Source organism: Chrysoperla carnea, chromosome 5 (genome assembly GCF_905475395.1).
Source record: "Chrysoperla carnea chromosome 5, inChrCarn1.1, whole genome shotgun sequence".
In the NCBI taxonomy this organism is placed as follows: domain Eukaryota; kingdom Metazoa; phylum Arthropoda; class Insecta; order Neuroptera; family Chrysopidae; genus Chrysoperla; species Chrysoperla carnea.
This window is the reverse complement of record NC_058341.1, coordinates 48,378,011-48,401,666: the sequence shown is the minus strand read 5'-3', so window position 1 is coordinate 48,401,666 and position 23,656 is coordinate 48,378,011. Positions and strand designations below refer to the sequence as shown.

The following is a 23,656-nucleotide window of genomic DNA, read 5'->3' as shown; positions in this document are numbered from 1 at the left end:
CATTTTGGTTGAAAATATATTAAAATGGAAAATATTAAGAAAAAAAATATTAAAAAAATTAACGAATATTAAAATTTAAAAATATATTTTTAAAAATAGTTTGTTTTCAAATATATTCTTTTCTCTAATTCATTTAAATTATATTTTCTATGTTTTAACTACGTTTCCATTATGTATTTAATAATTTTATTATTTATTTCATAAATATTTAAAAATATAAAAAAAAAGTTGGTAAAATGTGATGGGAAATAAATAAATTGAAGTATAATGTTCTCACAGAGTTGCTTATGTAGTATCTCATAGTATACACTCGAGTTGCCGGTCTTTAAAGTGGGCTGCCAAAATTTCTAACAGGCAGAGGCTAGGCAACCATTTTTTTTTCGAAAACTAGAAAGTTCAAGCTTTCATTTGATACCAAAATTATGCTTTAACTAATAAGCTAAGCAACTACACCAAAATTAAAAAAATCAAAAAATGGTTGCCTAGTTAAGCGACTGACTGGGGACTAAAACTCCTATATCATTATTTTCATTGATTTGAGTACTACCTTTTCCAATAATGTATGTCCTTTAACCGATCAGGTGCCTTTTTCAGCGGCCGGCTCTTAGCCCATTACTGATCTTACAGGTAATTTAACTTTTTAAATCAGAAAAAAACGTTTTATTGTTATTTTCCACCACGCAACACGCGGAAATAAAAAAAAAATACTATTTTTCTATCGAATGTCTAATTTGATTTGAGAAAAAAATCATTTTTCGAAAATTTACTGACTACCATTTTTATTTGTAGATTTGACTTATCGGTAGACAGCCAGGTCCTAAATTTTTCGCAAAAATATTATAATTCGAGACATTATACACAATTTTTATTTCAAAATTATTTTGCGGATATAGCGAGTTGTTAATTACTAATAAAAAAATCGATCAACAAAATTTGTTTATTCAAACCGATTAAAAAATTATATTTCGATATGACGATTAATATATAAATATTATGTTGATTGATTGCTCTTACGTATTATCGTCATCATTTTCATCATTTATTCTTCGTATTTTCTCTGATGTAATCGGTGTTAGCATTACATCATCATCGCCATTGTCCAAATGTATTCTTTGCCTTTTACGTTGTAAATTAACAATATTTTGTGATAAAATTTTATACATAATTTTTCGTATCCCAGGAGTTATTCGTATCTCACTTATCACTTCTAGTGGTGTAATTCCACTGTAGTCACGTTTTTTCGGATCTGCTCCTTTTTCAATTAATAATTTTACCATTGGTTCTAAATAAAAAATCAGAAAAATTTTAAATATAAATCAGTTTGAAATTTGAGTCTTATTTTATTTACCATTATTTGCTTCAATCGCTTGGAATAATACAGTTCGTCCTGATTTTAAATCCTGTACTTCTGTATCGGCCTTATGTTTCAATAATAATTTTGCAATTTCAACGTTATCGTGTTCCGTACACAGCATTAATGGCGTTGAGCCTAAAAAATAGTATTAACATAAATTTTTTTACTCTAATCAATTATCAGAGATATATTTGTCTCATAAACAGGTTGATTGATGGACAGCTCCTCTACCACTGCAATAAACTAAAGTAATAAGAATAATACTTTTTTATTCTTTTTGAGCTATAGAGCATGTCAATAGAATAGTTATTGAAATAAATACTACGATACTCGAAATAAAATTGAATGTTAAGAAATTCGATTTAAAAAATACAATTAAAAATCATACAACAGACTTACACTAAATAATTTGTTGTGAAATGTTCACAAAAAGTTTGATGGTCTTGAGAAATTTATTTTTTCAAATTTGTGATAATTTTTTTATTTTCCTTTTTGGAATTCGTTACTATAATTGTTGGTAAAGTTTTTTTGATTTTTTATTTTATCATGAATTGATCGTAAAAATTAGTTGAATGTCAACCTTAAACCATTAAGTACATGGACTGAGCGTCAAATGATTTAAATTGTACCACCATCTGACGTTATTGCTATAGTCAAATCCATCACGGCGGCGGTGTGGAAATGACAAAACAAAGTGTTGTTGTCATACTCGTCATTGTAGATTCGTAAGAAAAAATTTAAAGTGATACGTGATAAGTATTTTTCTAAGTCAAAAAGCGAAAAAGCTCAGTGAAATCACGATGTTTTTTGTAAAACATTTTGTGAAATTAAAATTTGACATTCAATGTATGTTTTTTTTTTATAAATGTCTCTATATTCTTTTGAAAAATGTATTTTTTTGATAAATGCCCCTAGCTGACCCGAGCAATTATTTCAGATGTTGTCACATCTCTCACTGTACGAAAAGATAGGCGATGCTCAGTCCATGTAATTAATGATCTAAGATTTCAACATAAACATTTTAGTCCTGCCAGCTATCAGACTTTATACGTCACAATGTAACTTTTTTTAAATACATAAAAAGAGATTTTTTTCATTTAAAATTAAACTTGGAATCATATATTTTTTTCTATGCATTTTACATGTGGTTGCGTGAGAGGAACAATGGCATCTCCTTCCACTTTCATAACAACCTTAAGGATTCTAAATCAGTGAATGATTACAAAAAAAAAAATTCCATCTTTTCCAGTGATGAGCACACAGAGTAATAATATATATAGAAGATAACTTACCATTATAATTACAAGTATTTAAGTCTAAATTGGGGCTTCTATATTTTGTTAACACTAAGTTCATAATCCTGGCATTACCATGTTGTGAGATCATATGTAAACAATTATTACCATTTATATCCTCAATTTCTGGATTAACTCCACTTTCAAGTAAATGTTCGATAATTTCTATATCGCATTTGTTTGATATTGCTAAATGAAGTGCTGTCTGTAAAAATATAATAATGTTAAATTGTATAAAACTTTTAAAAAAATTTGAGCTTATTTTCTATCGTAACAGCATCGAAAAGCAATAGGATCGCGTATAGATAGAATGTTAGAAAGTGTATGTGAAATACACACCTTGATTGTTAATTAACGTTAATTAATGTAACATTGCAATTTTAAATCTTGTCCCATGGCATGTATATTTGATAAGCCTAATTTAAAATCTTTTTATCTCAGAGCATGAGATGGATTTACAAATGCCCAGTTTGCTCGAAGTCAATTCACACGTAGCCGTGGTGACAAGGTTTTAGAAAATATTTTATTAAAAGTACATTCTGAAAGCTCTTCAAATACTATCCCAAGATATTTCTAGGCAGGTTCACTGTCAACGTGTCAACTTTTATTATTTCCAATAATATTTAATCGTTTTAATGCCCCGTTTATTTTTAAGAATGTTTAGGACATACAATGGTAAAAAAGAGTTACACTTATTCATCACATTCGATTTTTCAGTGTATGATTTCTTATTCCATTCTTTACTCATTTTTTATTTTATGAATTCTAAACATTCTTAAAATTACTTAAAATATTAATCATAATAATTAACAACTTACCCGAATAAACTTATAACTAAACTAAAGTAACATTCACATTTCTAACAGTTAAATCGAATGCTTGTTTCTCAAGGTATATTATAGTGATTTTTAATATAGAATAGTTGAAAATTGTATCTATCGGCACTGAAATGAACTCTGAAAACTGGGCAATAAACTTTATATTTTGAAAACTAAATGGTCAAATTATTGTGTTTTTTTAGGTGCTAGTTAGGTACTAATTGTGATTTTGACAAATTTACTAACCGGGTTTTTTATTTTCCTACTATGAAACCCTATATTCGATTTTGGACAAATTTTTTGAAAGTATGTCGAGAACTATTCATTTAGTTATGAAATAAACTAGATTTTTGTTGTTTTTCTTTTTTTTGGATTTTTTTAAACCTTTACTTTCTTAAGAAATTGTCTGAAATCGATTGGAGAAATCGTTCTTCGTATGCGTTTTGGACGGTATTTAAGAAATTATGCATCTAATCACCGAAAAGATCCTATTTTTTAATTTTTTGAATCGAATTACCTTATGTAATAAGATTTATCGAAATTTATTACAAAAATTTTTTGTTTCGGAATTTGATAAAACATTATATAGAATATATTTGACCCAAAAAATACAAATATAATGTCCTTTTGATGATGCTTACGTATTTTTTAAGATAACATTCAAACATCTAGATTATATGCTGGAGTGTTTATTTTCGTTCGGTACATGGGGAACTATTTTACACAGCAAATGAACTGAGTTACATTTATTTTTTTTAGTTTGTATTCCAAAAACCTAAAGAATTCAGTGTAAGTAACCAAGAAAAATTCTAAAAGATTATATGAAATGATCCGAAAAATCTTCTTATGAAATTTTGGATAGGGCTACCAACTATTGTACCGGAGTTTCCGATTTTCGAGATATGTCTGCGGTCTCCGTTTTTAAAATTACTTTAGGTACAGTTTTACCAAAATTGAACAAAAAAAGTAGACGAAAATTTAAAAGTAAGCTCATTATGGGTTGTAGTGCCGAAATGAGGATACAATCAATAAGATGATTTCGTCAATTTTGATGTAAATGTTATGAGAATAAATTTAAATTCCATAATTCCAAATTCAAATTGAACTTTGCACAAGAACTTCTCTCTCTATTCTTCACAACCATCAATTATTCTCAAAACATTTGTACCAAATACTGTCAAATCGATCATACTTATTGTGTAATTCTATATAAGGGATTAAAAGACATACACCTAGAGAAAAGCATTCAATAGAACTGTACATAAAAATATCCTGAAATTAAGAATAATAATCAACTACTTATAATTAGAATAATCAATGAGCGTATTCAGGACAACTACTAGTAGTTATGTTCAGTCTCTGAGTTATTTTAGTCAACACTTTGTTGTCTTAAACGGGGTCAATGTGTAAGATATAAACGTAGACGGAAGTGATACCATATTTATTTGTAAACAAAATAACAGCCAAAAAATATATCGACTTGTGGTTTCACTAATCTAATCAACTTTTCCTGTATGAGTTTGGATGTCTGGTTTTAATTTTGTGTTCAATTTCAATCAGTATATTTTAAGCTTAATTAAAAAATTGTATTACGATTAGAAATATTCACCGTGGAAAATTGTGATATACGCTTGATAAAATAATTAAATTTTCTTTCCCATTTTCACAAATTCAAATCCCTTAGCACCGTTGCCCGCTCTAAGGATATGTGACTGCACAAAGCGTCACAAATAAAAAGCGCAATTTTGGGGTGCACAAAGTATATGACAAGCGAAAAAAATTTGATGTTGCCAGAAATTCTGTTAAAACGAGGAATTCTGTTAGTGAGGAGAAAATTACTACCAATTCAATATCTAATAGAATGATGAGAGGAGACTTCACAATATTCCTATTGCTAGAAATTATTTTAAAAAAATTGAGGATATACCCATTTTTAAATACCTTCATTCAATTAGCAATAATAAATAGTAATATGACATAAAATACGAAAAATTAGTTAAACATTATTTAATTGTGTCACCCACCGACTCTACTCGGTTGCATCGAGTTGAGTGTAAACGAACTCGAGTAATAAAAAGGACTCGAATCGCATTACTTACTCTAGAGCAGTATTGCGCAAAATATTTCCATGCACGTTCCCTTTATTGTGTGTACAATTTCCTTTTTCCGAGACCCATGAATATTCAATATTTTAACATTTTGATGTTATTTGACAGTTTTCGAATAAAAAACTTTACATTTTAAAAATTTTTTATTTCAAATAAATATTTTGTAAAGTTGCGTTAAATTAAAAATGAGTTTGTGAAAGACGCAAGCTAATAAATTGATCGATTTTACCAGAGAAATCGATATTTTAAACTGTAAAAGATAAAATCTAAAGTTTTTTTGGGAACCTTGTAGTTGATTTTATTTTGATTAGATAAAAATATGTTATCTGTAAAGATTCTCTTAAAAATCACAAGTAAATCTACACAAAATAAAAATCTTGAAAATCAATTTCGAAATTTAATCTAAAACTATATTTTATTAATCTAAATGATCCTTTCCCAGCAGCTCGCCACTTTTAAGATGGCAATAATGTGCCCATGTTTACATTCTTACACATGCTTATAATACAATTACAAATAGTTTTCAAAAACTTGATAAAATATTGGTTATTCTTCGACATTTCATCATGTTTTTACTTGTACGTTAAATAGAAATTAACTTACCATATCGTAAGACTCATTTTGAATATTTATATTTTTTAAATGTTTTAAAATTAAACAAAGACGTTTAACGGCAAAAAAGTCGTTCTCCAACACTGCGTTATGAATAGGCCTAGAAAAATAACAAATAAATCGAATATAAAATCATATAAAGATTTTTTAATGGAAAGAATCGAAATTATAACAACCTTTATAGGTTGGAAATAGAAATTAATTCACAAAATATCTTAATAAATTTAACTTACATATTTCCCATAACATCCGGAACCAGTGCGCTATTCCAATCTTTAAATAACTGTAATCTAAACATACTAAATTCATCGGTTATATCGGGAACTATTGATGTTCCGACTGTTTTCTGTTCCGTTCGTTTATTTGTGTCATTATTTTGTATTATACTCGGAATCGATTCAATCGGATTTTCGTTCAATTGCATATATTCAATTTCCGTTTGTGTTGATCTCTCGCTAATAACATTATTTTTTTTCTTTGTCTCTAATAATTTTCGATCACGATATCGTTCATAATTATCGATATACTGAATTAATTCTTTAACGGCTTGACCGTGAGATATTCGACATCGAGAATACGCCAAATTTAAATGTTCGATAATTGTCGCTGTACACGCATGACCCACTAATGGCACAAATTTTGATTTAAGCGTTTGGATTAACATGCTTGCAGTTTTGTTATTTACTGGTGTGCCGTTACTACTACCTGAATCATAATCAATATTTGTTCGTTTTCGGGACATTCTTTTCTTTTTTTCTATACTTTCATCGTGTTTTTCATTTGCATGGTCCGTTACATTATTAGCCACTACTTGATTAACTTTGCTATTTGTAGAAGTAGCAGCTTTGCTTTTTGTAGAAGCAGGCACTTTGCTATTTACCACCACTTGACTAACTTTAATATTTGTAGAATCACCAACTTTGCTATTTGTTTCTAATTTTTGTGGTTTTTCTATCGTTTTCGACGATTCTGTAGATTTTGAAGGTAAAGGTAAATTAAATTTCTTGTAAACATGTTCAGGAGTTTTTGGACGACGTGTGTAAATTTTTCTTGCACCAATTGGTAATGTAATTGAATCGAAAACAAAAGGATTTTTATCTTCAGCTACTATTTTCTGTGTTTTATCACTTTGCGTTTCGGTACTTAACGATTTCGAGACATTATTAGTTGATTTTACAGCTGTCACATTGTTTGGAGCTTCATTTACTATTGGCAATGCAATTTGTTTACCATTTTGATGAATAATACGAAATCGATTATTGGGTGGTAGAAAAAATTTCTGATTTTTCGGTAATGTTTGTACAGCGGGAGATGTTTTTTCAACCACATTTTGATTTAATTTTACAGTTTTTATTGCACTGGATGGCGTAACTGGAGAATTGTTAACTTGTACACGTGTTTTTTGATTATTTGCTGCTGTTTGTGCAATAGGAGAACTTTTTTCAACCCCATTTTGTAAATTATTGGTTAATTTTATATTTTTTAATGATTGTGGATCAATTGCTACGGTTTTCGATGTAGAAATTGTTGGATTACTGATCAGTTTTATTGTTTTTGACAATTTTGGATCAATTTTTACTGCACTTGGTGAAGAAACCGTTGAATTATTAAGCTGTATTTGTAAAGTTTGATTCTTTGATGTTTGTATAACGGGAGAATTCTTTTCTTCACTACTTTGTATATTTTGGTTTAATTTAATAATTTTTGTGGATTGAGGATTTAATTTTATTGAATTTGCCGATGAAATTTCAGAATTACTAAGTCGAATTTGAAACGTTTGATTTTTTGTTGGTGTTTGTACAATGGAGGAACTATTTTCTATCGTATTTTGTTGATTATGATTTGATTTTGAGGTTTCTTCATCTACATTTATTGTATTTGATGCAGAAACTGTAGAATGACTTGAAGTATTTATTGTATCTTGTGACGATGAGGTTAATTCCATATTTGTAGCATCTTCACTCGTTGTAGGATTTGATGTTTTCACACATGCTTTTATCACTTGTGAACTAGCTTTAGGTACAAAAAATTTTGTCGGAGATGTATTTGAATTTGTCTTAACTACCTTAATACTTTTTTGATTTAAATGAAAATTCGGATTATTCATCAAACTTTTGAATTTTTCCATACTTAAAATTACTGGTTTTTTCACACCACTTATATTACCCGTATTTATACTTCCACTAAACAAATTTTTCAGCTGTTCTTGATTCAATTTGATTGTTTTTGTTTCAACATTATTTTTTCCATTTTCTAATTTATCATCATTTGGTTTTGTAACCGGGATAACTTTTAAGTTCGATTTTGTTTTATCAGGATTATTAGGTATTTTTAACATAATTTTTTGATTGGTTGGTAAATTTTGTAGAATTGTTGGCTTAAGACCTGATGCTTTTAAAATTATTTCCTTATTTTGATTTTTTTGGATGATTTTTGGTGAAGTTTTAACTACTTTATCGTTAGTAATTGGCATAAATTGTACCACTGGTGTTGTTACATTATTTTCCATTATATTTTTCTGAAAAATTTTAAATCGTATAAATAATAATGCGACGGTTTATTAAATAATTTAGGTTATTAATATCAGTGTGTTTATGGTTTTACATAAAGTAAAATAAAACAAAACTTTATATTATCTAATACTTATTGGTAATGAAATATGATAAATACTTACTGATTATGTACAATTTTTTTATCAAATGAACAAGTAAATATTTTTTAAATTCTAATTCTAATATACAAATATTTTGGGTAATTCCCCTGTTTAATATAAAGTGAAGTGTTATGTCTATTATATGTTGCGCATGCTAAAATAAATTACGTTTATCATTTAACTAACAATATTGGCTTGTTCCATTATCAAAAAAAAATTTATCCATGTTTTTTTTGAAGTATAAATTATTCAAATTTTGATTTTAAATTGCTTAAATTCTTACTAATATATACTTATTAATCTTAAATGTGATTTAATACTTACAAACTAGTAATCCTTACGAATTATTGAGGTTTGATACCATTGAAGTATGTGTCAAACAGAACAAACATGAGTACAAACACCAAATGAATACCAAAAAGAATTTGTGGTGATTTTTATAAAAGAAAACATTGCTGCCAACGAAAATTTTTAAGCGGTTTTTTTTTAAATAATGAAATATTATATTTAACGAATATTTCACACAGTGGCGCAATAATATCTTAAGATAAAATATTTTTCTATGATTTTGAAATAGTTGAAGATGAAAATGAATTTTAGTCAAATATGAAATAACTATACATTTTTCAATACATAAATGCATATTTTTAAATATTGCAATTTGCATTTATTGCATTTTTGATTCATTGCAATTTAATGATTGAATGTAACTTGTTTACCACAAATGCAGGAGATCACTGATCCAATTTTTATCAAAAATGCCACATAAATAATATGTTGAAATTACTTTTTTTTTTTTTTTTATAAATATTATACTTCGTGTTTAACTACTATAATTACTTTTTTACTTAAACTTAAAATGGAATGGCCGAAGTCATTCAGTTTGACATCATATTTGGAAAACATCATAACTAATTTGACAGCAAAATTTATAAAAACGAAAATAAAGTATCTACAACTTTAGTTATTAAATCACCACTTTATTAGGGTTATTAGGGTTTCTGGACTCTCGACCTTTTTATTTCTCGAGGCACGAGAATTCTTGACCAGGATTTAATAGATTAAACAAACTATACTCGACTGATCTATATAAAAAGTAAAATCGATTGGGGTAGTACTTAACTTTATTATTATTATTGGATCCCTACCAGTTCCCAAATTTACACATTCATTAATTATATAAAAATAATTAATAAAATTAATAGCAAAATTACTAGTATATATGTTTAGATAACTATAAAAACTTGATTAACAAAAACAAACATTTTATTACCACATTAAACTAAAAAGGCCTTTTCTTTTTCACAGTATTTCGATTAAACAAATCATAATTAACTTTCAATACTTTTTTTTTTAATTTTAGCATCATAGTACGCCAACCAACACTAAATCAGCAATTCGCAAAATAATCAACAAAGAAATCAAATTTAATAGGTCATGTGATAGGCACTTTCTCATTTTAGTGAAAATGTTTCCCGATAACGAGAAAACAGGATTCTCCGCCGATGTTGGTTTAATGGTACAGCTTTGTACATTTTTTTCAAGGATAGAAGTTCATTGCCCAGTAGACTCAAATAACTGGAATTTTTTTTTAAATATCTAGTTATTGAGAGTGACTGGTTTTGTCAGTAGTTTCAGCTGTCTGAAAGGCCTTTTTAGTTAAAGTTTAAATAATTCATTGTCGAATTTGAGGTCCTCTTCAATATCTAGATTTGTGATGTCGGAAACTTCGATTGAACTATAATTTCGAGTTTCGATATAATCTAATGTGTTACACTAAAGATAATTTGTTTAGAAAACCTAATAGAAATATTCTCTAGTTTTTGCAGTTTTGCCGTTTGTCAAATGACTATTTTTGAATATAATAAAAAAAATGAAACTAACTTTTTAATAAATTCATAACTTTAATGCTTTTTGTTACAATTTGTAAATTGTAGTTGCAAATTATTGCGTATTGGTGTAAAAATTTTACGTATTAAAATTTCCAATATGATTTAAATTCTATTTTTTACGAAGATCAGAAAATATATATAAAACTTACTATTTTTAGAATTAAATTCGAAACGATTCTTTTTTTTTTTCTTTTAAATACAAATTCACAAATATTTTAAGGGCTAACTATCATTTATTTAGTGTAACAATTATAACTTTCATTTTACTTTAAAAGCCTCTTCATATCAAATGAGAATAGGTTTTTAAAAAAATTTATAAATTTTCCGTTTAGATATTGATCCAATACATACATAATAATTCAACTAAAAAAACGCCTTGTATAAAATTAAATATCAGGGGATTTTTTGGTGTATAATAATAAATTACTGCCTTTGGCCGAACTGTGCGTTCGTTTAGTTAACTAAGTATCTCCATGTAACCAGCACCTTATGCATTGGTAATCTATTTTTTATTTAAAATACATAGGGTGCCGATTGTTTTTAAAATGCTTTGAAGCGAATCAAGTGCTTCGTTCGGCCAAACGCGGTCAATGATTTCTGAAATAACACCATTATTGTACGCATGAACATAAAAATAGCTAAAAATTGCCAACAATAGATAATAAAAATTAATATAACAATAAATTATGTTAAAGTTTATTACGTGGATTCCGTGACAAAAAATAATTTTTACAATGTAACCTTAAATGATCTCATGGAATTTATTAAAAACTCCGAAGTCGAAATTAAAGGAATTATAGTTCCAAAATCATATTTTGTTTGATTTTATTAAAATTCTTTAATTTTAAGGATAATTATTTGATAAAATAAAAAAAATCAAATTCAAAGGTAGATATTTTGATAAATAATTCTGTACGATATTTTATAATTAAAATCACTGTTAAATTAAAATAAATGAATGGAATTGGCAACTTTTCTTCGTAACGGTTTGCTACTTTTCTCTGATGCTTTCGTTTCAATTATTGATTTTTTTAGTATTAAATCAACTGAAATTCTACATGTAAAAAAGAGCGAAAACGTTTAATTTTGGAAATACTGTTTACAAAAATCGAATGAATTTGGAGAAATAGAATTATTAAAAGATTTGAAGTCGAAATTAAGGGAATTAAATGAATTATACGTGTTCCAAAATCAATTTTGTTTTTGAAAAAGAATTAGGTGATAAATTAAAAAGAAATCGAATTTAAAGTTAGATATTTTGATACATGAATCTGTACGATATTTCGTAATTATATTTACTGTTTATCAAAAAACAGATGAATAGATTAGGCAACGATTATTATATTTTGTTTCGCATCACAAATGATTTGCTTTAATTTTAAAAATGATTTTTGCAGAAAGAACATTTTCAAAAATAAATTTTATTTGATTTTATTAAAGTTATCTGGGCCCTGAAGGGGATATATTTTAACAAAATGAAGAATTATGCGATAAAATAAAAAGAAAACTACTTCAAAGCTAGATGTTTTGATAAAAGAATCGATATTTTGTAATTAAATAGACTGCGTTTATTTAAAATGATATGATTGGATTTGGCAACGATTATTATACTTTTTTTCGTATCACAAAAAAGGTTTGCTGCTTATCTCTGAAGCTTTAATTTCAATTATTTATTTATTTATTTATTTTTTTAAGTTTTAAACTAGCCAAAATTCTATATGTCAAAAACGTCGAGCTTAATATGTTTGATTTTCAAGATACTTTTTTCTAAAATGGAATGAATTTTGCAGAAATAGATCTATTATAATAATAAATTATTATTAATTGTTACACTAAAAAGAATAATTCGAATTATTCTAAGGTTCGAAGTCGAAATTAAGGAAATTACATGATGCATTATGCAGTTTCTAAATAAATTATCTTTTATTTTATTAAAATTCTATATTTTTAAGGAGAATTAGGTGATAAAATAGAAAGAATTTATTAAATAAATTTGGATATTTTGTACTTAAATTTACTGTTTATTTAAAATCAGATGATTGGGTAAGGGAACGATTATTATACTTTTTTCGAATCACACATACGTTTGCTACTTTTTCTTTGAAACTTTCGTTTCTGTTATTTATTTTTTTCTTTTGTATTAAGCCATATTGAATTTCTGCATCTTCTACATTTCTACAAAAAAAGAGCGTACATGCTTAGTTTTTAAAATACTTTTTCCAAAAATCGAATGAATTTTGCAGAAATAGAATACAAACGATTATATTGTTAGATCGATTTTAGTCGAATGTGCGTATAAATGTTTCTAAAACAAATGTTTGTGATTTAGAACGAACAGCTTTCCCCTCAAAAAGTCTAAATTAACAGCCTACGGTAACAATAATTTTGGGCATACTGAGAGAGAGAATCTTGAACAAACGCTGAAAAGCTTTATGAGGCTTCAAGGCTTAAAATTCGATTCGTTACAGGTCAGAAGTTGTGTTAATCTCTGGAGGGAGGGTCTCACACAATGGACTCCTTTTTAAGTTATAGAAAAACATCTAAGAAACAAACAGTTTCATAGCTCCAATATCCTAAAGTGCACCATTTACGAGTTATATTGCTTACAAGGAAGCAAAATAAAATTTTCACCCGAATTTGTTTAATAACTTCAGTTTCGGCAAGTCCGTTGTGTTAATACCTCCCTCCAGAGATTAAAACATCTTCTGATCTGTAACCGCGAAAATAACACGCTCAATCGGTTACTCTATTGGCCTAGAAGAGAATCATTACATAACAACTCAGAATGAACTAATTTGAATTGAATATATTGAATCCGATAACCACTAAGGTTTCGTTTTTTGTATAGATTTTTTCTGCCGGCAAAGTGGTTCCTTATATAATGATTTTACATGGAAGTTAAATGAAGAACACAATTTTAATGGATTCACGCTTATTTAAAGAAAAATAATTCAAATGTATTTAATAAAGAGAAAATGAAAGTGAATCCGTTATTTTCAAAATTCGTGTTTTAATTTAAACGAGATCTATATTTTATGATCGTCATCCACGTTAAAAAAACTATTCCATCGCTCAATGAATTAAAATTAATGCATAATATTAGAGATTGCATATTAGAATCTAGGACTTTCAAGAAACACATCCATCAGTGAAAATGAAAATTGATATGATTTTGTCCCTCACATTTAAAAATCAATAGGATATAATAAGGAATGGTCCAAGGTCCAAGGAATAATAATTATTGAAAGAACCAAATAAAAATAAATAAAAAAACAATATTTTATTTTATAAAAATTCTACGTTGTACATTGTTTTAACATATTTTCTTGTTCAAATTGTAATTTTTGATTTTGAATATATAGATCACATTTTTCTGTCTTTTTGACTACTTTTCGTCTACTTAAACCACTATATACTAAATATAAGCCTAATATAATAAAAAACACTATTCCAAAATATTGGATATTTGGTAATATTTGTACGGTGAATATTATTAAATATTGCACATACCAAGGAAGTCCTACTTGATGCTAAAAATAATAAAAATAATATAATTTATTATGAAATTTGTTTGACGTAATTTTGTTATCATTTTATCAGTGATCAGTGATTTATGATGATGTCACTTACATATTCAATCCAAAACATTGGTATCACAGAATCGCTATATTTATCAAGCTTGGAACTAAATCCTGATAATTTTTTGACTAATAAATTACTTTGAAGTCTGGCATGTCCTTCTAATGGAATTCCCGTCACCTGAAAATAAAATAAATGAATATATACAAAATCATTACAAAAGTGTATTACATTTTGCCTATATTCAAAATTATTAAATATATCTTATTATATTGTATTGAAAATTTCAATTTTTAAAGCCTTATTCATTTTATTGTGGTGTTTGATGAAGAACTGACTAAATCACCAAATGGACACAGTTTTCTTGTTTTTTAAGACAATTTATCAAGTGTACAAAAACTTTTTTTATTTCATTGTAGTTTTTGAAATAATCTTTCTAAATAAATGATTTTAAAAAATTATGTGTAGGTACTCATTTTGAGCAAAACTTGCTCTATATGATAAAAGGATCTAAAAAAATATTAAAATCGTGCTTATTTGTAGATTTGAATAAATATTTATGGGATATCTTGTTCAAAGCAAATAAACCTCAGAAAATAATCGGGAAATCATGAAAACAAATGATTCTAGTTAGTTCTAGTAATTTTATAAACTTTTTCTACTTCACTATTACTTAAAAAAATAATAAGGCACACTAGCTCGACCCGTGGGGTATTCTGCTTCCTTAGTTACAGTAACCCGTGGACACGCTGTACCCGTGACTAAAAATAACAAACAAACCAATTTCGTAAAAAAGTGGTGAAATATATCAAAAATTCTTAAATGTATTAAAAATAGTAAATATATGTCTAGAGTCTTAGGGAGCATCTGCAAAAACTAACATGTTTGCCTAATAAACTTACTATTTAAATTTATTATATTTTTTTCGTTCAAATTATTTGCGTATAGCGTGTTTTTTCCAAAGCGTTTTTAGACCATGAGTAAATTTTTCGTCAAACTTAGACATAATAAGTTTGAAAATGAGGGGGTGAATCATGGAATTTGATAAAGGAATAAGGTAGGGTAGGGCAGAAAAAACTTGCCGGAGTAGGTAATAATATATAAGATAATTTAACTTAAGGAAGTTAGCTTGTTATAGCCAAGTACATAAAAGCATGCTCTTATATTCGTGCACTATTTAAACGGGAACAGTGTACAATACTAAGACAATGTATCTATACATATACTCAATAACAATCGCTACAGCAAATTTATAAGTTGTTTTTTGCTTATCTTTAAATCGGGTAAGAATCGTTTCTAGCATGTTAATTAACTATATTTTGATTATTAATATCTTATTTCACAGATGGAAAAAAAATTCCTTTTTTTTTATTAAATACAGAAAGAATACTTTTTTTTCATTTATTAATCTTATATTTCAATTTTATTGGATTGCTAAAAAATCTAGAAATATTTCGTGATTATAAACTATTGAGTGATAATCGATATTAAACATATTACATTATTAATTATATTTATTATCTTTATTGTCTACTAATTGTTACACGCCCACTTTGCTGGAAAATCCCAAGTGTAAATCAGAATGTATTTCCCCTGGTTATCAGCCTCGTGATCATATCATGCACTTATTTTTGTTTATATATTTTTTCCTGTTTTAAGAAAGCACTTACTATGTGCGAAGTATTTTCTTACGACGGCTATTTGCTTTTTTAGATATCAGTTGCTACCTATTATATATGTTAAAACGACCCATGAAATCATGAGTGAAATTGAAAACTGTATCTCGATATCTTTAATAGATTTTTCATGAAGTGCTTACGTGATTGTTTCATACTTACGGGATCAACTATAATATAGGAACTATGTAGAGAATTATTTGGTTTTAGACCTTCGACTAACGACTTAATATTTTTATCACCAACTAAAAAATGTGGAAACGATGACACCAATGGAAAATCTAAAAAAAAATTATTTTTGATAAAATTTCAATAACTTTTTGCATGTCTTATAAATACGAACCAAAATAGCACATAGAAGCATCTGAAAGTCCATCTAGTAACGGCATTGATTCTGATGTATAACAGTCTGATCCATTTTTACGATACAAAGTGTCATTTCTCAAAGTAAATTTGTATGCAGAGATCCCATATTTTTCCGTATCATCTAAAATAAATAAGAAGTTATAAATATGTGTAAAAAAAATTTTGATTAAAAGTTGTCAAGAATTTTCATTATCTATAATTTGAATATCGAAAGTACTTTTATCATAGGGAGAAGAATTGCTTCAGTACTAGATTTGTCATTGGAAATTAGGACTTATACAGTGTGCATTTAAGATGAAGACACATTCATCGTTTTAAAAAACGAAGGAAGGAATAGGATACAATCATGTGATGACTCAGAGGCATAGAATTGGTTGGGAATATCATATATCGTGGTTTCCAGATCGGAGATTTTAGTTGAATATATAGTTTTTTCCTATAATTTATTGTTGTTGAACAAAGGGAATGTTGAAAAACTTACGTTCGTAATTTAACGGCATTACACGACAAACACTTTTTCGCCAATACAAAAGTTCAGATTGTTTTGTAATAAATTGATTATACAGAACACCTTCCGTAGATCCAGTGATTTTATCCTCGCAAATATCTGGATCACCAAATATATATTGACTGCCACGGAATGTGTCAATTTTGAAAAAATTTTCATTGCCATATTTCGTACCAATCCGCACTGTTACTTGGTCCACAAAATCATGATAAAACTGCATAAAAAATTTTTTTTAAATTAATAATTCTGAATTTTTAATTTTCCGATAGAAAATTATTGTTTTCACCTCGAAAATCAAAAAACGCAAATAAAGGTGATGAATTGTAGTAAAATTTATCTTCTTTAATTCTGTTCATTATACAATTTTAAATTTGCTAAATATGAAATATATCACAGTATATTAAGTTTAGTCCCAAGTTTGAAACGTTTAGAAAAATTGAGAGTACAAACAAAAGTTTGGTAAAGTTTTGCGAGACGATAACTCAAAAACGAAAAAATAATCTGAAATTTTTATATCATGTCCAGAACGTAAAAGGGGACTTTTAGTTCGTAAACGAGCAATTTAGGACAATTATGTATATCGAAATACTTTATATATATATATTCCATTCAAATAATGCCCAACTTATGGCCAACAAAGTTGTAAAAAATAAATTTTATCAATGAATACAATAATTTGCATAATCAGAAAGTTATTGGCTTGGTATCTATTTGCCGTATTCATCACGGCTTGATAAGATTTACCTAAATAACATACCATATTTAAAATTCCAATATTTTTGGTTGGTATTATAGATGGAAGCAGAGAACTGCCTACGTCCAATAATGGATCAGTCATATTCCATAAAAAGTCATATATGGATATTATTTTGTATGGCTGTGAATCTAATCGTCGCATCAACAAATTTAAGCCAAATCTTGTTAAGAATGGTGTGTCAGCCATAAAAGATGCACCACCCTGTGAAACGAAAAGAAAACAAACACAAAAATATTATGCAAATAGAAATTAAGCAGCTACCAAAATCATTTTCCTAACATTCTTTTAAAAATCGGAGTAATTTGTAATTTCAGTTCCCATAATTGAAAAATTTTAGTGTAGATATTTGGAATAATATCAAGAACCTTATTCATACTCGGATTCAAGCCAATAGCGCAGTTTCCGTTCAGTTTCAATAAGCCTAAATTTTCATAAAAAACAGACAATTTTGGAAACTTTACATCTCTCGAAAGAAATGCGAAATTTGGGGAGTAAAATTTGGTCCACAATTGATGGACTTATAATAATGGGCTTAGCTTGGGTAAAATTATTTTTAGTAAGTGGCGCTACTTAGCTAACATTATACAAACAATGTGCCAGTGGTTCCTCTCAAAAACTGACAATTCCACTTCTGTTTTAAAACTTAAAATGAAAATAAATTTTTATTTATACTTACTAAAACGGCAAAATTAGGTACAATTAACGTTGAATTGATATCGATTGTATTCATTTCAGGTAAATATATTGCTTCACGTTTTGCTATATACGTCATCGTACCATTTTCATTAAATGTGACGTTCGAATGTGTTAATTTTTCTCTAAATTATTAATTGGTTAAAAAATTGTTGTTACTAATTTTGAATTAATGAGCCTGTCCATCAATTTTTTTACTTGATTCGTTAAAAATAAATAAATGTAGATAATATTATTATAATATTATAATTATCTAAAGATGATTTTAATTTTGAAATCTGGATAATTTTTTTAATTAGTAAAAATTAAAATTAAACAGTACCGCCATTTAATTCGCGCTTATTTGATGAAGCAAATAAATCAATGTACCAAAGCAGGCGCAAGATTGTTTTGGTGAATTTTTATGTATTACAAAAAATCCTTTTTAAAGAGACTAATGTATGAAATGTAATTTCTTTATTTTAAAACTAAAAAATAAAATTTTGAGGACAGGTTCATATCGTTGATATAAAAAAATGAATGCTGTAATCAATGATTCGATGGTTAACTAATAACAAATTTTTAGATTCGACAGTTTCAGGATGTAATTAGTGTAAGAAATTTTAAACTCTGTCATTTTAAGGATTAGGGGGATGTATTCTCAATTTTTATAAGGTAATTTTGTAAAAGTTTCGGAGAAAATAGGTAGACGGACAGACGATATACTGGGTGATTTAAGTTTAGAACTTTTATCTATAAAAAAGCTTTAAGCGAAAAATGTTTGGCATGTAGACGCATATCTTACGCAGAAATTAAACTTGACCTACGTTTTCAAGCCCAATGAATAGTTCACTCTACTCCATGGCTGGTAATCGATAGATGGACATTTAAAATTAGAAAGTTGTAATTGATTAAAAAAGTAACATTTTTGTTCGAACTACTTTTCCTCAAATCCTACAGTTTAGACATAACGGACTGAAAAGTTTTACCCAAAATTGTTTTTTCGTATCAAAATTGTTATTTCACATAATTTTTTCCGCAAAATCTATACACTCCTCGCAAAAAAATTTTCTTATAAATCCAATATAATTGGTTTGTTTTTCTATAAAGACCATTTTGTTCAAATTGAATGAACAAACGAACAAAAAGCTAGATTTTTGCTATCAATTAATGTTTAAACTAAAAAATGTTTACGTATTTATAAAGAACAACTTTCTAATTTAAAGCGTTCATTTAATGTTGGTTAGTTACGAATGTGATTTTAATTGAACCCTGTATAAGAGAATGATCTTATAAGCGTTCTGTTTGTTGCTAGGATACAGTTCCAAAAACTACATACGAAGGTTACGAAAAAGTTTAATGCAAAATCTCCGAGGGAATTTTTTTTTTTTTTTTTTTTGCATGATCAAATTGCAAAACAAAGAATAAAAAAAAATAGACGTAAAAAGAAAAAAGTATATTAAAAATATCTAAATTAAAAAAAATTATGATATTAAAGTCACCTTATTAAGGTAAAGGGATTCGTAGTAAGGTAACATAATGTGCACAACAGCAAAACAGATCTATTATTTCAAAGCACAAAAGCTATTATGTTGTGAATTGCTATTCATGAAATTCTGAATATTTAAAAAAAAGTCGAATGCTTTGCTAAGGATGTGAGACACTTCCGTTTGTTGGAAAAATTAGCCTTTTGATTCTCCATCACATCCTCAGTGCCTACGAGTAGAATAACTCCAGAAAAAAAAACATAATGATATGAATTTAATGAAAAAAATTAAATTTGTTTAACTATACCTATAAATAATTGGACCAATTTCCTGTATTTTTAGTTTCGTATCAGTCCCATTTGTAAATTCTTCTATATTTGTTATATTAAATATGTAAAATTTTAATAATACTTCGTCTGGTGGAACTTTCCACCAAGCGTATGGCGGCAGACCTGGTGTCATTCTAAGTCTTTCAATCATTGCTATTTCGAATGGTGTATATATTAAACTAAATATACTTCCTAATATAAATATTACGCCTGTGGTTACTAAAATTACGCCTGAACCTGAAACAAAAGACAAAATTAATTACTCTTTAATAATAATAATTAATTAAAAATTAAACCACAAACAAATTTAAGTGTAATATAAATATTTCAAAGATAAAACTTTATTTTAATGAATCAAATCGTTTGAGTACAAGCACGGAGCCAGAGAGAGACAACAGAGATAATTACCCTCTCCAAAAATATGGAAGGAACTAATTTGAGGATTTAGCAAATAACTTACAGCCTCTAGAAGTAATACATAATACAGTTGGATAGATCCTAGAATGGAATATCAGACATTTGATTTTTGCCGATATTTTCAAAAGGTACCATTCAGAAATGTTGAAAAAATTGAGAAACTTAGCTAACTTGGCAAAATAACATTTGCAAGAGTAAATTTTGACCCAAAAAATAGGTACTTTGATTTTAATACGAGTAGATTCTAAACTTATTTAGAGTAGTAATGACCCAAAAAAACATATAGAAATTCATATAATTTAAAAAATACAAAGCTTCAATGAGTATTGTTCATGAAATCTCCAGAATTGTCCTTTTTGTACAGGATTTTAGGCAATATCTCAAAATCATCCAACTCATCCAATCTTTAAATAGACCGTATTTTTGTATTTTTTGGAATAAAATTACCATATACACCAAGTTTTATGAAATTTCGAAACAGAAATTTTTTTTTTTTATTGGTATTTTCGATTTTTTAAAGGGGGTAATCTAACTCTTTAATAATATTGCGAAAAATCGGGAAAAGTTTATATGGCTGCAATTTGAGTATCAATTCTTTTCTAAAATAACTTTAACCCAAAAATCATAAAAATGATGTCCTTTTGACGATTATATGAGTAGAGCCTGAATAATTGGCGAAAATATTTTTATTATACTAGAGAAAACATCCTGGTTCAATTTCAGTCGATATCTGCGAAACTAGGCATTGTATTGCAAAATCTAGAATACTTATGGCTATGAATTATTTAGAGCTTTAGGAGTGCAAAAAACATATGAATCTAAGTTTGAGCTGATTCGACAATTGTATGATTATTTTGCGAAATATCTCCAAAATCGCTCTGAAATAAAGATTTTTGTAAAGGATTTTTGGCAATATCTCAAAAATTTTTCATTGTATACGAAAATTGACATTCTAACACCCGTAACTTACAATGCTTTACATTTGGATAATCGGACCCATTAAGATTTTTAATAATATGCGAAGGTCAAGAAAATTTCGAAATATGAGCAAATTTGACCAAAATAAAGAGGCGGTGTTTCGATACCAAAACCGCGAAAGTGTTACCAAAAAACTGATTTAGTGTTTCAATTAATGAGTATTTAATATGCCTTCTGTATAAATTCCAAGTCGATTCTCTGTATAGTTTATGAGAAATTAATTATTAAAAACAGCCCTTTCTACATGGTGGTATATTAAGAAGTCGTGATAAATGTTGATTTTATAGTCTAGTCATTAAGTGCTTTTAAGAATGTTTTACCATTTACATAAAAATCTTTTATCAATATGCCTCATAATGAAATTTTTTTTTTTTTTGGAAAAACAATTTGAATAAACCATACAGAGAATCGATATGAACTTTTCACAAAAGATGTATAAAAGGATGATTAATTAATAAATAAAATTTTAAACCTTTGTATTACTTCCAATTTACGGTATCGAAAAACCTTAAAGATATGAAATGAAAATAATAATAAAAATTATAAATTTCATTTATCAAGTAATCACCCTTGTATAGGCTTTTTGTGAAAAATTGATATTGATTCTCTACGGTTAATGAGAAATGTGCCCTTTTTTTGGTAAAAAAAACTGACTTTGATAGTTAATTTCTGATAAACCGTTCAGAGAATCGATTTTTTTTTTTAATCATTTTCATTTTACCTTAAATGAAAAATTAAATTAATATATGATTTATAAATAAAAGCCCATCAAAAAAATTAGAGGTAATTTGTTATAATTCTGCTTTCATTTGATTTTCTTAAATTTTTTCCAATTTTCAATTTTATGATTTTATAGGATATATTCAACTTATTTTAATTGACAATCAACTTATTTTAATTGAATAATTATAACAATTATTAATTTATTTATGTTTTTATCGATCTATTTCAACAGAAACAATTATTAAACCTAGACCAATATAAAATAAAGTGGTCCAATATAATTATTTTAAAATATAATTTTGTTTTTTTTTTTAATTTTTGCTATATTACATAAAACCACAAAATCATTGGTTGGGTATCATTGAAGTCAAGGAGGTTCAAACACAATAATGTATTAAATTATTAAAAATACAATGTACTTAAATATCTCTATGTAAACTTTAATTACTTTTATTTATTCAATCTTATGTATGATTTGTATGCAAAATAGTATTTTAGTTTATAATATATTATAATCAAATCTATATGTTAAATAGGTATAGATAGATATTGCAAAATTATTTGTATTGATCCGTACCCAAAAGACATATACCCAAACAATTGAAGATGCAAGATATTTTTCACAGGGGGAAATATATACTTTTTATGAACATTTTTTGGATAGTATATAATTTTATATTTTTCTGTTTTTATACCATGAATATATGAAATATACATAGTATATTAAGTTTAGTCCCAAGTTTGTAACGCTTAAAAATAATGATGCTAGGAAAAAAATTTTGTCATAGGTGTTCATAAAATCACCTAATTAGTCCACTTCCTGTGGACACGATAACTCAAAAACGAAAAAAGATATCGAGCTGAAATTTTTACAGCGTACTCAGAACGTAAAAGGTGAGGTCAAGTTCGTAAATTTAAGACTTATATAGTTTTCTCATGGATTACATTGTCAGAACTGGACCAAATTGAAATGGGACCACACGGAAAGCACCGGCTTTCAAATAATTAAAATCGGATCGGAATTTTTGAAGTCGGTTAAAAAACGGTTAGCCCCGCTCAATATACATCTCGGTGTAGACGTCGATGCGCACAGAGATTTGGAAATTTTTTTTTCTGTACATCGCAGAATTAACTTAATAAAAAATATTGACTGAATTCACATTTTGACATAATAAAACTTTATAACTTAACATGATGAACAAAAATTTGACCTCTCCCCCTCTTCATAGGTAGTCTAAGCTTGATTTGCCCTTTTTTTATATTTACGGAATCTTTAGTAAATCAGTTCAATTCATACTTATAGCTAATTTAAAATTTTTCATAATAATTTTAACAAAAAATCATATTTTTAAGCATTTTTTGTGAGATAATCTTGGATAATTATTATTGATTATTTTGTTTAGACATGGTTGTCAAAATCATAATAAATATT

General features: G+C 27.2%; 2 protein-coding genes across 3 annotated transcripts in view; both read right to left on the bottom strand.

Annotated features, from left to right (window-relative positions):
• Positions 1 to 889: 889 nt before the first annotated feature.
• On the bottom strand, positions 890 to 9,226 carry LOC123300901 (myb-like protein U). 2 transcript variants are annotated; one of them, XM_044883568.1, is made up of 6 exons: positions 9,165 to 9,226; positions 6,421 to 8,705; positions 6,179 to 6,287; positions 2,647 to 2,854; positions 1,349 to 1,489; positions 890 to 1,282 (listed from the first exon to the last, which is right to left on the bottom strand). In XM_044883568.1, exons 2-6 carry the CDS (start codon positions 8,694 to 8,696, stop codon positions 1,011 to 1,013), a joined length of 3,006 nt encoding a protein of 1,001 aa, XP_044739503.1. In that variant the 5' UTR covers positions 8,697 to 8,705; positions 9,165 to 9,226; the 3' UTR covers positions 890 to 1,010. The 2 variants fall into 2 exon arrangements, with proteins under 2 accessions (XP_044739503.1, XP_044739502.1); XM_044883567.1 differs by lacking the exon at positions 9,165 to 9,226 and adding an exon at positions 8,862 to 8,960.
• A 4,802-nt stretch (positions 9,227 to 14,028) lies between these two features.
• LOC123301212 (scavenger receptor class B member 1-like) overlaps positions 14,029 to 23,656 on the bottom strand; it is a 46,237-nt gene continuing 36,609 nt past the window's right edge. Inside the window, exons 2-9 of the mRNA XM_044883946.1 lie at positions 20,085 to 20,343; positions 18,295 to 18,436; positions 17,619 to 17,819; positions 16,835 to 17,075; positions 16,331 to 16,474; positions 16,150 to 16,268; positions 14,363 to 14,491; positions 14,029 to 14,262 (exon numbers count right to left, since the gene is read on the bottom strand). Of these exons, the coding sequence (XP_044739881.1) occupies positions 14,029 to 14,262; positions 14,363 to 14,491; positions 16,150 to 16,268; positions 16,331 to 16,474; positions 16,835 to 17,075; positions 17,619 to 17,819; positions 18,295 to 18,436; positions 20,085 to 20,343 (1,469 nt within the window). The remainder of the gene's footprint in view (positions 14,263 to 14,362; positions 14,492 to 16,149; positions 16,269 to 16,330; positions 16,475 to 16,834; positions 17,076 to 17,618; positions 17,820 to 18,294; positions 18,437 to 20,084; positions 20,344 to 23,656) is intronic.